Here is a 15,044-nt window from a genome sequence, read left to right as displayed (position 1 = left end):
TTCCTTAGAAATCGCGATAGCAAACTTAGGATTTTGTATGTAGTAACATTCATTCATCACTTTAAACAAGGCACAAGTCTGAACTACACTCAACAACATTACCAGAGAACCTGTAGACCGAGCTGTGTGCATCGTTTCTCAATCAATGTGGGAGGTGTGTCTATGCTCTGAAGTCGTGAGGAACATCAACAATAAACAGCACTATGTTTGGATGACAGAACTTTGTAACGTTAAGAGACGAATGAAGCTACAGTTTTGCATAGCTCGTGTTTTAAAGGGGATTAATATGGTGGCAAACCTTTCAATACAGCATCATCAAACCAAGTTTACTGTACACCACAGTAGAATGGCATTAAAGAGGTAGCTAAACAATTAAACAAACTAAAAACGATAAAACCTGGAGCTGATAAATCAAATAAATCAAATAAATTAAATAAATAAATAAAGAAAGAAAGAAAGAAAGAAAGAAAGAAAGAAAGAAAGAAAGTGACGAGCTCAAGCTGACCAAGGGTTAGATTTTTGTTGTCCTTTCCAGCAGAGCAGCTCCTTTGGCATTATGGGAAATGTAGTTTTTTTCCCCACAACATGCGATTTTGTTCTTAAAGGCTCCACACTGCTTTAAATCAGGTCTTTCTTACAAGATGTGACCTCGTGACACTTACTTAATATTAGGATAATAACTACCTCTAATTATACACCACAGCTCATGCTTATGGTTAAAATACAGCAGAAGCTTTTTTTTTAATTAATTTATTTTTTTTGCAGTTTTGGCTGACTTTGTTTTTTCTTAAATCATGGCTGAAGTCACAAATCTGGGGCAGACACTGTTTTCACAGCAGAAATTAATCTTTCAGTATCACTGTTATGATTCCATGAGAGGAGAGATGATAATCCAGTTTCTGGCTAAATGACAGCGAGGAGTAAAAACACTGGTGAACAAGATGAGTCACATCTGGTGGGAGGAAGGAGGGGAAAAAAGGTGGGAGAGGAGAAAAAGTGGGATTGTTGGTGAGGGTGAGCCTCAGTCCTCAGAGGTTTTACAACATGGACCATGAACTCCAGGAATGAGACTGACCAGAACAACCACCCTCTTGCTGGTGAGTACATTTCAGATAGTAATATGTGCTTAAACTGGGCTTAATTACAAATGATGATATGCACATCAGAGCAGCAGTGACACGCCTCCTTCACTTTATCTCTGTTTCCTAAAGCATGCATCTACTAATATAATGTAGTTTTAAAGTTTTATGTCTGGTATGTATGTGTGCTGTAAAATATGCCTCTTGCATTTTGTGCTTTGTTGCAGCTTTGCTTCATGTCAGACTTGGGAACTTTTTGTCCTGTTACACTGAAAGAAATATCATTCCTTAAAAAGTGTCAAAAGTTAATTACTCTTAACTTTAAAAATAGTTCTAGAGTTTACCAGTGCATGTTGCATGACTCAGTTTTAGTTAGTTTCTACACAATTCAATACTTTTCTCCACTTATACTGAGGGACAATGTAAATCTCTTTTTTTTATTGTGAGGGACGGGGGACAAACTGTGATCTGCCTCCTATTTGTTTGTTTCAAACATCTGCAGTTTTTTATCTTTAAAAAACTTGAAATGCTTAACGCTTTCTTCTCCTGGAAATATGAAGCACTCGATCCAGGCTGGGATATTTCTTGCAGTGTGATGACTTGTGTGTCTTGGTTTGGACCCACAACCCCCATCCACCACACACTTACACACTCTGTTAGGAACTCCTATTAAAAGAGCACTTTATTAGCTGTCAGCTTTATGCAAAACAACCAAAAATAACTCTGTTTATCACATTCCTTAATGACGTCTTAAAACAGAGTACAAACCTTTTGCATTGATATTTAGCGTCTTTCATTTCACATTTTCTCCACAGTGAAGAACAAGCTTTAAATGATGTAGGAGAGTCTGTGTAGATTCTCAGTCATCCAGGTCATGGTAATTGTAGGAGCTTCAGTAAAAATACAGTAAGTTGATTTTTACCGCAACTCCTACGATCCTGTGAGAGAGGAGTAAAAGCTGGACAATGTGGCTCTACTTGCCGTGAAATCGAAGGACATCTTACATGTAAGCTGGAAAGCACTGTGACTCAAGAAGGTCTTGAATGGATCGCTAATTGTTCGAATGCTGACTGGAGGCAGTACGTTTGGGAGCGAAGCTGATCAGTTCCAGATGTTTTGGGCGGCTCTAAACAGCGACAAACAAACCAGAAACAAATGCATGGCACAAACCACACGTCCTGTTTCATCTCAGCTGACTGGAGTTTGACTGGGTGGGTTTCTGGGGGAGGGCTGCAACACTGAAAGCAGCAAGAGGAGTAGACGTCTGACTCTTAGCTGATGAGTTAAAATGTTGTGATTCGTCGCTGCTAAACTGATGCTCACTGATCCTAGGATGAGGAGGTAGAGATAGAGCGAAGCCAGGGAGGGACTTTAGAGCTTTAAGACTACAGAGACGTGTGTGGACCTGAGAGTCGAGGTGTTTGGGTGCAAATGGCGTCAGCAGTGAGTCCCAGCCGGCTCGGACCTTTACATCATGTGACTCTCCTTCCTCTAATTTCCTGCCTCTCTCCTCTGTCTAATAAAACAGCCAAAAGCACCAAACAAAACACTCTGTAGAGATTCTTCTCAGTAATGTACAAAGTTAAGGACATTTACTGGAAGAAGTAATGTCAATTTTATGTTGATGTTTGCCCCTTAGTTCAATATGTACATAATACTCTTCAGTCTTTTGGAGTTAAGTGCCATTATAATGCCAGTGCAGTTGTTTAAGTACAGTTTTAAGAGAGGACTGAATCATTTTTCCTTTAGAAATGTTTGAAAAAAGTTTTCATGAAATGTTATCTGAGAAAAAAAAAAGAGTAAATTAATTTGACAATGCAGCATCCAGCCGAGACGCTGACATGGAATGATGAATTTACATATCTAAGCAAATAAACCATATTCTAAATAAAGATTTTGTGCAATAAGTAATTCTCAGATTGACTCTGACAACTATAATAAAGGAAAGTGAGAGCTACATGGGACATGATGAATGAATATGATAGCTATGTCATCCCTTATACCTATTGTTGATGAGCAAACTGCACAAAAACTACAAAAAATTATTTTATTTGCAAGAAATGTAATCCCATTTATGTATTATTACATTATCAGCTGCAGTAATTACATTTTCAAAGGATTTTTAAAAACATTTTTTAGTGCTATGCCATTCACGTAATAACCCACCAGTAACGTAATAACTGATTACATTACTGGCTTTATTACATTTTAAATGGCCATATTTATTCCATTATTAGCTGGTGTTATGTTATTGGCTGTTATTGGCTTCTACACTGCCAATAAAGATTTTACTATATTTCTGTATCACTTTCAACAACTGCGAGTCTGAACTCTGAAACTTTGGATTGTTGGGTTCTCTGTTCTCTGTTTATGATTCATAAGGTCTGTATCTTACTATGCTGAGTGCTGTGAGACGACATGCTGTGAATCTATAAAGATATAACAGTGAATTGAACTGAAGTGTCCCCAGTCACATTAACGGACAGACATGCAGGATCAATGGACCTCAAGTTGTAAGAAATGGTTTATGGAAGACTATTTTTTGGGGGGCATTTTAGGACAATCATCACAGAGAGTAAAAGACACCATTTGCTGCTGAAACCACAACACAACTGTCATTAAGTGAAACGTTCTTCCCCTAATTTCCTGCCTTGCTCCTCTGTCTAATAAAACAGCCAAAGGCACCAAACAAAAAGACTATAGAGATGTGTCATTTTGTCATCCACTGTGTGAGCTGTTCTTGCAGTTCTATAAAAGTTTGAGAGGCTGGAGGGCAAATAGATTCCTTGATGAAGCCCTGGCATCAGGAAGGAAGGAAGGAAGAGGTGGACGGTTCTGGACAAAATATAGACACATGTGTCGGCCAGTGACTCCAGACTGTAGGACCTCAGTGGGTTTACTGCAGGTCAGGTCACGCTGGCAGTTAGGGTGCTTTTATTTAAAATAATTTTATTGTGTTGTGTTGATTTTCAGTGTGATCATAGCTTTTGGAGAAACACAGCCAATGCTTCTTCTTTATTACTTGCATATAATAGACCTGAGGCTGATAAAATCTTTTTGAATTTGATCACATTATTTTATATACAGCCTCTCATTGTCCAAATAACTTTTAGCTTCTTTTGAAATTTGCTCGATACGTGTAAGTTAATGAAGCAAAGGATATAGTTCAAGAAAGACAGCCTGGTTCAGCAGGAGCTTCATGTGCTAACTGAAAGTAAAAAACACCAAAAACAACAGATAAGTGTGGACATTTTTATGTGAATTGAAACAAGCAAAAACTAGAAAAGCACTCAGAGAGTACAGTACTCCACCAAGGCTGTCAGAAATGCAACATTTTTTTGTCAGAAATGCAGCATTTGTTTATTAATTACTGATGATCAGAAATCAAGGCAACATAGAATGTGTCCATTTAATATAGATGTGCCCACAAACAAAATGACCTTGTGCTGAGTACAGGTGTGTGTTATGCATGTGTACGTTATGTACGGATACTGAATCACATGACCTAAATATGTAGCAGGTGGCGGGAATTGATGGGACTCAGAAACACTCCCCATACAAATGCAAAAACACATTAAGAAGTCAAGTTATTTTGCAAATGAACCTTGACAAGGCACACCTGTGAAGTGAAAACTATTTCAGGTTCTACCTCATGAAGCTCATCCAGAGAATGCCAAGAGTGTTCAAAGCAGGAATCAAAGTAAAAAAATCTAAAATCTAAAACATGTTCAGACTTTTTTTGTTTACTACATAATTCCATGTGTTTTCTTTCATTGTTTTGATGTCTCTGGTATTAATCTATGATGTAGAAGATAATTAAAGTAAATTAAAACCATTGAAAGAGAATGTGTGTCCAAACTTTTGACTGGTACTGGAAGAGAGTCCTCCAAGTGGACTCCAGCTGAGTAGGAAAGTAGTACAGTAAGAACAAGTACGTATTTGTGGTGTCTGCAGCTGTCCTTGTGTACATCTGCAAGGGAGTAATAATCAAGGCTTTATACCAGAATCCATGAGAGTCAGCATGGACCCCTCCACAGACAACCATTATGATACAAGGGCAGTGTTTGGTACTACTGTGCAACACACAGACGCTGACCTGCTGCACAAGTCAGGCAAGCAGACTAGAAAATAGTATAGTAGCAACAAAAACGTACCTGTGATGTCCACAGCTGTTCGTATGCATGTCTGCATGAAAGTTTAATCAAGGCTTCACACGAGACAAACTGCAGATCCATGAGTCCAGATAGTTCCAATGTAGCCTCGTCACTCCACAAAACTAACTCGGTGAACATTACTGCTGGCCGTTTCACTTTTTTACTTGTATATTCAAGTTAACTTTTTCTGGTCAAGATTTTAAGTGCCTGTTCGGTGTTTCTCTTACAGTCTGGGGCTTTGTCTCCTGCCTTCATCAGGCCTCTAGCAGGTTTTCTCAGCTGTCCAATTCCCCTTTAGAGAAATTGTACCTTTTTCTTCACATCTAGGAAGGTTTGCTGCTGTGCCATGATACTTAAACTGGCATGCAGTGTTATCCACGTTGCCTTTTGAAACTTGAAGTGTGTTGGAAATCCACAGCCTTTTTCATGACATAAAAACGTTTAAACTTCACAAGAAGGCATCATTACATGTGAAAATAGCATCTCTTATTCTGCTATAGTCAACACAAACATTAAAAATGAACAGATTTTAGAGAATCTGATATTTTCAAAAAGATTCTTCGTGTAGTCATGAATAACTTAATAAAATTTTATCTCAATTATTCACTGTACCTTTTAGATTTCCGCTGTATTTTATGTGCTTTAGGTTTCGAATGCATTCTGTTGATCTGTCATCAGATTATTTCACAGCAATAATAAGAAAAACTTGACAGCTAAATGTTTTTTAAACCCACTTTTACAGTTCATCTCCTCTCCACAAACATCTGAGAGCTGTTGTCCTTATAAGTGAAAAGACACTTCAGTCACTCAGCTGTGTGGACAGACTCCAGGGTTAACACCTCACTAAGGAAACTGGCAAATCCTCCAGAAATAAGAAATAGCTCATACTATGTTTCTGTTGAGTGACTTCATCGCCTCTCTGTCTCTTTCTCTGTGTGTTTGCAGATGTCACTGGAAGCAAATGTGAAATATGGCTCTCTTGAGGAAAAGTAAGTAAAAATAATACAAATGTAGGCTAATATGACAGATTTATGGTCTTGGGTGACATAAATTTACATGAGATAAAGGGAAATGTCAATGTCTGTCTTGTGTTCTTGTAGATGGGCAGTAATACATTTAGATCATTTTGTGTTAAATGTGGAGTTGAGCTTGTGCAGTCATTGCCAGTAAAGGAGCTTTAAATTCTCTCCAGGGATGGAAACGGGGAGCAGAAACACACATGCACTGAATGTGAGTGTGGTGGGGGAGGGTGTAATGAAATAACCAGATGACAGGAGTCTGTAAGGAGCTACACTCAATGATTCCATCCATTCGCCTACCGAGTCAACAGCTGTTTGGACTGAAGGCATGAATTTACTAAAAGGATGCAGGCTTTCTGTGGCAGTTTAAAAACTAGTGTTGTTTTCCTCCTGCAGATTTGAATTACCTTAATCTGCTCTTTCAGAAAATCTACTACCTTCTAGCTGATGAGATGTAGCTAAATGATCCTAAACATTTACAACAACTTACTACTGGATGGTCCTTCAGTTAAACAGACAGATGAGTAAACTGCCTGGATGTTTCAGTGAACAGATGCTCCTCAGGTAGTGTACTGTACAGCAGCAGGGCTTTGGAAATTGTGCCCACTAACATTAGCTATGGTCCCACAAGGCCAAGAATGATGAAATGAGCTTGTAACAGGTTGCACATGGGTATTTGACCCTATTTTTTCTGTAGTCTGTCTTACGGCTGCTGCGAAAAGGATGTGATCACAATGTGAACCTCCTGCTTTGTGAAAATTTTAATTCCTGTAAAATGTCAACTGATTTCATGCAGATTTTGTGTTAATGTTTCATGCTAAAGAACTTAGACAGCCAGTAAACTGATTTTAATGCAATGCTGATAAACGCTTGAATTGATTAAAGTAATAGTTTGAAATACCCTCTTCTTGGTTGAGCTTTAGGAGCTAAGCTGTTAGCCTGGGTTAGCAGAAAGACTAGAGGCAAGATTTGCCTGATTCTGTCTGAATTTCAAAAATGCATCTATCAGCTCATCAAAAGCTCATTAACACAGAATGAAAACAATTTCATTCATACTTAAACATAAAAGCTATTTGTGGTTGTAAAGGGGAGTTACAGGGAGAGTAACCTTCTTGTTGAACAGTTTATTAGCAGAGCAGGCTGTTTATCATTTCTCCATTGTGCCCATAAACGCTTTTTTTCCTGTTAGTGTGTGGATTAAACACACAAACCACAATGTATTCATTATCTTTGTTTGTTTGTTGTTTTATTTTGGATAGAACCAGAGTAATTGTTTGCCCCCAGCTTTAAGTCTTGCTAAGCTGCGTAGTCAGAAGCGGTATTTATTTTTCTGGCCCAACTAATTAGAAAAGTAATTATTGACTGAAGTTAATTGTTTAGCAGAAATTGTCTGTTTTACATCACTGTACCATGATTGTTTTGGGGTTTTGACTGATGGCCTTACAAAATATGCAATATGAAGATGTCACTTTGGCCTTTATAATCTAACAGGGGGACTTTCATCTTCTTTTTCTGTATTAAACAACTGAAAAAACTAAAATATTCACATTGATACTGAAAGTACACATGCTTGTGAATGCTTCACACCAAATACTTAGAGATTTTTTTCAAATTTGACTGGAGTGAAGTTACGTATAAACTGTGTTTCAGTAAATCGTGTTCTCCTGGGTCTGCTGGTGCTGATGGTGTGTGTTCTCCTGCACAGTACTCTGCTCAGAGCCTCCACTCGGCCCACAATCTCAGGTACAATGACGCTTTAAGTCACTGCTTGGATTTTTCATAATTCATACATGTTTTTCACAAGCCTATGTGATAGATATAGATTAATAGACCTTTATAATGATCAAATATATTATTTATCTGGAAGTCTTAGGATGTTTAATTATGTCTGGTGATGTTTTTTTTCATATTTTCAACAAATACCATATAAAGAGCCAAATTTACAGCTAACATGCATTCCACTAATATGCATTGTTAAAAATGGATGAATTATCTTTTCTGTCTGCATCATAGAAGTGTATTTTGGGAATAAATCTGAATGCAAATTCTGCAAAAGTAATTACAAGCAGATTCTTGATGCACATTGTTGATCTCATTTTCCTTCATTAACATAAACACTGTAGTTATATTTTGACATAATCCTGCAGATCCTATACCATCCTGCTGCTAGAGGGGCTCACTATAGAGCCAAATGTGCATTAATCCGCTGCTGAAAGTAGTCCCATACAAATGCATAATTTATTTCTGATTAACTTTTGCTAAAACCGGCAGTGTCCAGCTTTTTGAGTAAATTATTGAGCCAAATCTAAATGTACATGTATGGTTGGCTATAGAGAACACATTACTCATTTTGGACTTTTTACAGGTTTTGTGGACACTAAGACAAAACTTGTGGCAAGCAAATATAGTCAGTGCCATCAATATCTCATGAGCTCCATTTCATTTTATATAAGGATCATGCATTTGTTAAAAGTTTTGACAACTTAAAAAACTAAATGAGAAGAAAAAGCTAACAAAAAAAAGGTTGTGTAAGATTTTGTAGGGAGGCATCGACAGTTTAATACTGTAAACCTGATCGTTCTTATCTGAAATCACCTGCCTTCAAAATGAGATAACAGTCTCAGCTCATAACAGTTTGTCCCTGATTCTTCTCAGATCACAGGAAGCGCCTCAGTGGTGCAGCACAGGTTTCCTCGGTGGGAGCGTCAGAGGTGGATAATGTCGTCCCTGTCATCATCTGTTCATCTGAAGAGCATATGGGTGCAACCATGGCAACCATCAACAGCATCATCAGCAACACAGATGCTAGTGTTTTCTTCTACATTGTTACTCTGCGTGATGCTGTCAAACTTACCAGGTGAATATAAAATAATGTTGATGTGGAGATCTGGATCACCTGACTCCACAGTAATACTGGCTATCATGAGGAACTTCATAACTAACTGGACTTTTTTTGCATTTTCCCAGGAGGTACATACTGAAGTCAAAACTGAAAGGTATCCAGTATAAGATACTGGAATTTAACCCGATGGTTCTAAAAGGAAAGGTGAAGCCAGATTCATCCCGACCTGATCTCTTACATCCAGTGAGTTCTGAGTTCTGGCAGCAGTAAACATATTATACAAGCACAGATGCATCTCTACAATGTTCTAGCTCACAATTTGAAGGTAGAAGAGAGCCGAAATAACTTTGATTTTGTTTTGCAGCTCAACTTTGTGCGTTTTTACCTACCTCTGCTCGACATTAGCCATAAGAGGGTGATATACTTAGACGATGATGTCATTGTGCAGAGTGAGTATGTGATCATGACAGGAGAGAACCAATGTGAAGAAATGTTATATACATATCCTTCAGATTACATGATTAAATTGTGCTTCTTTTAAAAATCAACTGCAAACACCTTCAGGAGTATTTGTTAGATTCTGTTACCATATAGTGATATTGTGTGTAATGATTGTAACTTCTGCCATGGAGGTTTTCAAAGTGTCTCTTCTTTGTCTGTAATGGAAAAGTTGACAAAACCAGTTTAAATGACATTTGACAGTAGTGGCAGCTGTGCTGTCAATATGGACTGTGTCTATATATTTCACACACTAAGGGAATTTTTTGCTTTCCAGGTGACATCAAGGATCTGTTTAATATCAAACTGAAACCAGGACATGCTGCTGCTTTCGCCACAGACTGTGACCTTCCCTCCACACATGAGATGGTGCGCAGCATCGGCATGCAGGTGGATTTTTAATGCTCTTATTAAACTGCATTGCATACCAATTTGCCAATTAGAAATGGAAGGCTTTAAACTTTACCATATGACTTTCAACTGCATTGCATTTGATTCAGTTTATAATGAATACATGTTGTCGTGAATTGTTGTGAGTGGCGTGGAAACTAAATGTTAGAATCCTGGAGAGCCACTTTTGCAATAACTCTCCATAGTCACATTTGAAAAGACTCCACTTTGATAGCTGAAATATGGTGTCCACTCCTCTGAGCTCGTCCCCTAGACAACCTACATGGGGTTTCTGGACTACAGGAAACAGGAAGTTAGAGACCTGGGCATCAACCCCAGGGACTGCTCTTTCAACCCTGGAGTGTTTGTAGCAGATATGAAAGAGTGGAAGAAACAGAAGATCACCAAACAGCTGGAGAAGTGGATGGAGGAGAATTTCAGGTACACACTCTGAGCAGAGATTTCTGGAAACTTTCATGCTGCATTTGAGCACATTTCTTGCTCAAAGATGAAGCTCTGGAGAAATACACAGAGACCGTCTTGAAGAATGACTTTCTGAGGACTTGTGTTAGCAGACAAACAATACTACTGGGAAAGCAGACATACATGAGACAATGGAAGGATTCCTGAGTGGAAAATGGCAGAATAAAGACAAAATTTAGGCCTAAATAGGAAGACTCCAGTTTTACAATAGGAGCTATTCAGAACACTGATGGTATTTGCATGGGTTTTACCATGAAAATGTCTTTGGTCCTCCTTCAGATAGGTCTGTGGTTCAGTTATGCTACAAGAAGCTACAGGATTCTAAACATACATAATAATAAGGACTTTTTCCTCTCATTTTGGAGATTGTGTGTCATATATGTGCTCAGACTACTCTTACACTGGATAACACAGGGCTACTCCCTCAGCACATTAAAATATTACAAAAAACAGTAACATTCAAAGTAACACAAGGTTACAATCATCAACTCACTGAAAATGTGTTGATCGATTTAAAGTGAAAAAATATATAAAATCTAATTTTAAAAGAACTGAGTAGTGTCTGTATGTGATGTTGGCATCTTGATTGAGAGTGAAGCAGCTGCAGGGCCTCCCTCTGCTGGACACTTGCAGATAATCCAACAAGTCCACCGACTTCAACAACCACATGTGGGTCATTTTCTTTACCACCTGATACAACCCATAGTAATGTACTGATGACAGGAGACATTCCACAGATACACTGTTAAAAACATTTTAGGACTAATCACTGTAAATAAACAACTAACCACTTTATGATTAGGCAGTTAGGTTTAGGTACAAAGGAACTTTCTCAGCACTTTCTTCGGGTTAGAAGGCCTTACAACCTTTATAAACACACATGTAAGGTTATGAAGTGACATTGTTGAAAGAAACATCCATCCATCATCTATACACCACTTGATCCTCATTAGGGTCACGGGGGGCTGGAGTCTATCCCAGCTGACTAATTTAGAATCACCAATTAACCTCAGCATGTTTTTGGACTGTGTAAGGAAACTTGAGAACCTGGAGAAAACCCACACATGCACAGAGAGAACATGCAAAGTCGAAGCAGAAAGATCTCGGGAAGCCCGGGACACAAACTGGGGATCTTCTAGCTCCAAGGCAACAGTGCTAGCTGTGCAGCCCTGAAAGAAACCATGCTGAATATTAGTTTGAAAAGGAAAACCAACAGCAACAGCATCGCTCAACATATATAAAAGATGGAGATAACCATGTGGTTTCAAAAGTGAAGCCAGCATGGAGGTACCTTAAACCTGCATGATTTTTCCTAACAGCCAGCAGAGGGTGACTCCTCTGGTTGTAAAAAGAAGCCTTGATTGTACAGAAGTCTATATATTACTAAACCTATTTCTCACCTCATTTGTTTCGTTTTGTTTTTTTTTAAAAAATGTTCATAATGAGTTTATGGTTTTGATCTCTAGTTCCACCATTTTTTGAATATAGTATGATGTTAATTTCATAACTCATAGAGTAATTTAGAGTAAAATAGGTGGTAAAGCATACTTATGCTTCAGGGAGAGACCACCTTGTTATTGACTAATTGTTACCGTATTGTTGTGTCCTCAAGTTCTCCAACTCTTGCTTGCTTTGTCTGGTTTCAAACGACCAAGATGGTGACAACCAGATTTCAAACTCAAGGATTTAAAACAATGATCCACAAGCCAATGGGTGATGTCATGGTGGTGACATCCATCTGTTTTATTCTGTTCATGCCTCACCCTCCCTACAGAGACTTGGTGGTTCTATAACCTTATTGTAATTCCTAAAGCCTCTAGGGTTCACTGTCATTAAAACAAAAACTTACAAGTAGAGTTGGTGCAACAATAAAACCGAAAATATAATAAAATAAACAAAATAAGCTTCTTGCACAAAGGTCCGAGTAAACTATTTTATCAGACAGTCTCAGAAAATTGTCACAGATGTCATCCTATAGAATTTACTAGGTTGAATTAGATGCTTCAGTGTATTGTAATTACAGGCTAGTAGAAGCATCTGTCTGATCAGAAACCTTCTTTCTTTTCTCCAACAGGCAAAACATATACAGCAGTGCTATGGCAGGCGGTGTGGCAACTCCCCCAATGCTAATAGTGTTTCATGACAAATACACAACACTGGACCCCCTGTGGCATGTCAGACACTTGGGTAAGTTTGTCACTAGTCTTCACACACAACTGGCTCAATCAGGCCTGAGATCACAACAGGTGTCAGAAGATGGAAAGCTAAAATAAAAATGCCATTGTCAGATACAACACAAAGACAATAGTTCATCATCTTTCTTTGTGTACAAAGTTTTAAACACAGATAAACAGAGAATTGTAGTGTATAGCGCCACCCTCAGGTTCATTTTCAGAAAGCTTTCTTTGTGTCCAGGCTGGAGCCCAGATGCCAGGTACTCAGACACCTTCATCCAGGGGGCGCATCTGCTGCACTGGAACGGCCCATTCAAACCGTGGAATTACCCTGCTGTCCACTTGGATCTGTGGGAGAAGTGGTTCATCCCAGATCCTTCTGGAAGGTTCACCTTGGCAAGACCTGATAGTGACAGCTGAAGTCTCCAGAATATACAATGCCAGAGACTGTCGGGGGCAGAAACATGTGAAGGTGTGATAGGAAACATACAATGAATGCACAGAGTGGATATAAGAGATGGACATAATGATTCAGTGACCTGCCATGCCACCACTGGCACTTTCGCTAATGGGCAGCAGGGGGCGACTCTTCTGGTTCTCATACTGTAGAGACATCCATTAAAAAATAATTGCATTTCTCACCTGATTTGCCACTATAGTAATCATTTGCCTAATGATTTTATAATCTAAATTGCTAATTCTGAGACTTTCTGACTACAGCACTATGTTCATTTTGTCAATGATGGTCCCCCTTAGAGTAAAATAAAGTCCACAAACCAATGGGTGACATCATGGTGGCTAGGTCGAGCTTTCATATGGACCCAGTGTGATTAAACAGATAAAATACAACACATCAGCTGTCCAGAATGGTGTTGATTTGTCTCACTCAGCTATTGGCAAGAAAAGTAACATGAGAGTACAGTCTACAGTCTATGAGAGAATGGAATAAGAAATGTCCAATGAGAGCTGTATTGGATGAGAAACAGTGACAGAATGGCTGTTGTGTGTGCGAGATGTAAAATGTGACTAAATGCAAAACTGTGACTAATCTAGACCATGCCGTATTTCCATGTTGTATTATAGCTGATGGATACCTGCACAGCATTTAGAATGTTCCTTGGAGTGCAAATGAAAGTAAAACACAATGACTTGATTTTTGTGTGTTTGTAAATTGTGCTAAACCTGAAATAAAATGTCGGCATTCCAATTTTATGGTAATTTCTCATCTTTACTGATACATTCCTACTTTAAGTCTGGCATCACAATCTTAAAGCAAACCTAATACAGAACTGTGTCTTGTTCCCACTAAGAATATATTACAGATAGGGTTAGGGTTACAACAACATTTAACTGCAGTTTTTGCTGCCAAGGGTGGACTAACCAGTTATTAGGTTTAGGTGGGCAATTACATTTGACAGGGATGATACAGGTTTTCAATAAATCTTTGATAAATCATCATTTATAAACTGCAGTTTGTCTTTTGTGATTTATCTCTGTCTAATATTGAATAAATATTAATTTGACGATATGGTACATTTAAGTGTGAGAAATATGCAAAACTAGAAGTAGACAAATACTTTGTCATGGCACTATATATATAAAATATGGATATGTGCTTGGTGCAAATACTATAATCTAAGTGTGCAAAACAGTGCTTTTGTAACATTCTGTATTTTCACTTCTGACCATGATACAGTTGGGTCAGTCCATTTTGGCCTTGTATGGTCAAAAACTGTACATAGATCAGCTGAAGTGGTGAGTGACTGTTACCACGTCTGATATCTATGGTGGATTTCTGCCGATCTGATCATCCCTTACTGGATGACGCTCTTTAAAACAGCTTCTGGGAACAGTATGCGAGTAGTATCAGTTTTGGCACTGAAAGCTTCAGTAATTTAAAGTTGTATTTTGGAACACAGCAAACTCATAAACACTAGTAGAATGGGATGTAAGTTCTTAACTGATTATAGATAATCACCGGCATGCAGTTTTCATTCTGTGCCATAGTTTTATGGAGCTGTTTATGGGATACCTCACTGTGTCTCCGTCTGATCTAAGAAAAACAGAAAATCCTATCCTGTCTCCAGGATTTTCTGATTGATACATGGCTTCATTTTCTTGGTTATGCATGTTTCTTGTCTTTCCTTTATTAGGACTGATAATGGGGAGGGAGATTTTGTTCTTGTTTACATGCTTTTCACAGATTTTACCTGTAGTGCATTATATTTACTTGGAGGACTGACTGTTTTTACTCAGCTTAAGATCAAAAAATTTCTTTCTCTTCTCAGCTAGATTTTTTTTCCTTAAAATTCTACTCATGTTTTCAGTAGGAAGTTTCTTTTTCATTCCCAGAACTTCCTACTTAAGGCAGGATAGCATTTTCTAAAGAAATCCTAAAATGATTC

The 15,044-nt window shown here is 38.3% G+C and overlaps 1 protein-coding gene across 1 annotated transcript; it reads left to right on the top strand.

Annotated features, from left to right (window-relative positions):
- The first annotated feature begins 910 nt into the window (after nt 1-910).
- glt8d2 (glycosyltransferase 8 domain containing 2) lies at nt 911-13,846 on the top strand. The gene is made up of 10 exons (XM_023286497.3): nt 911-1,097; nt 6,179-6,222; nt 7,903-7,995; nt 8,908-9,109; nt 9,220-9,337; nt 9,459-9,543; nt 9,870-9,982; nt 10,257-10,423; nt 12,540-12,652; nt 12,881-13,846. The coding sequence occupies exons 2-10, from the start codon at nt 6,204-6,206 to the stop codon at nt 13,057-13,059; spliced, it is 1,089 nt and encodes a 362-aa protein (XP_023142265.2). The 5' UTR covers nt 911-1,097; nt 6,179-6,203; the 3' UTR covers nt 13,060-13,846.
- Nucleotides 13,847-15,044: the final 1,198 nt, after the last annotated feature.

Source organism: Amphiprion ocellaris, chromosome 21, assembly GCF_022539595.1.
Source record: "Amphiprion ocellaris isolate individual 3 ecotype Okinawa chromosome 21, ASM2253959v1, whole genome shotgun sequence".
NCBI classification, from domain to species: Eukaryota; Metazoa; Chordata; class Actinopteri; family Pomacentridae; genus Amphiprion; species Amphiprion ocellaris.
The sequence above is the reverse complement of the archived record's forward strand: the minus strand, read 5'-3'. Positions and strand labels throughout refer to the sequence as shown.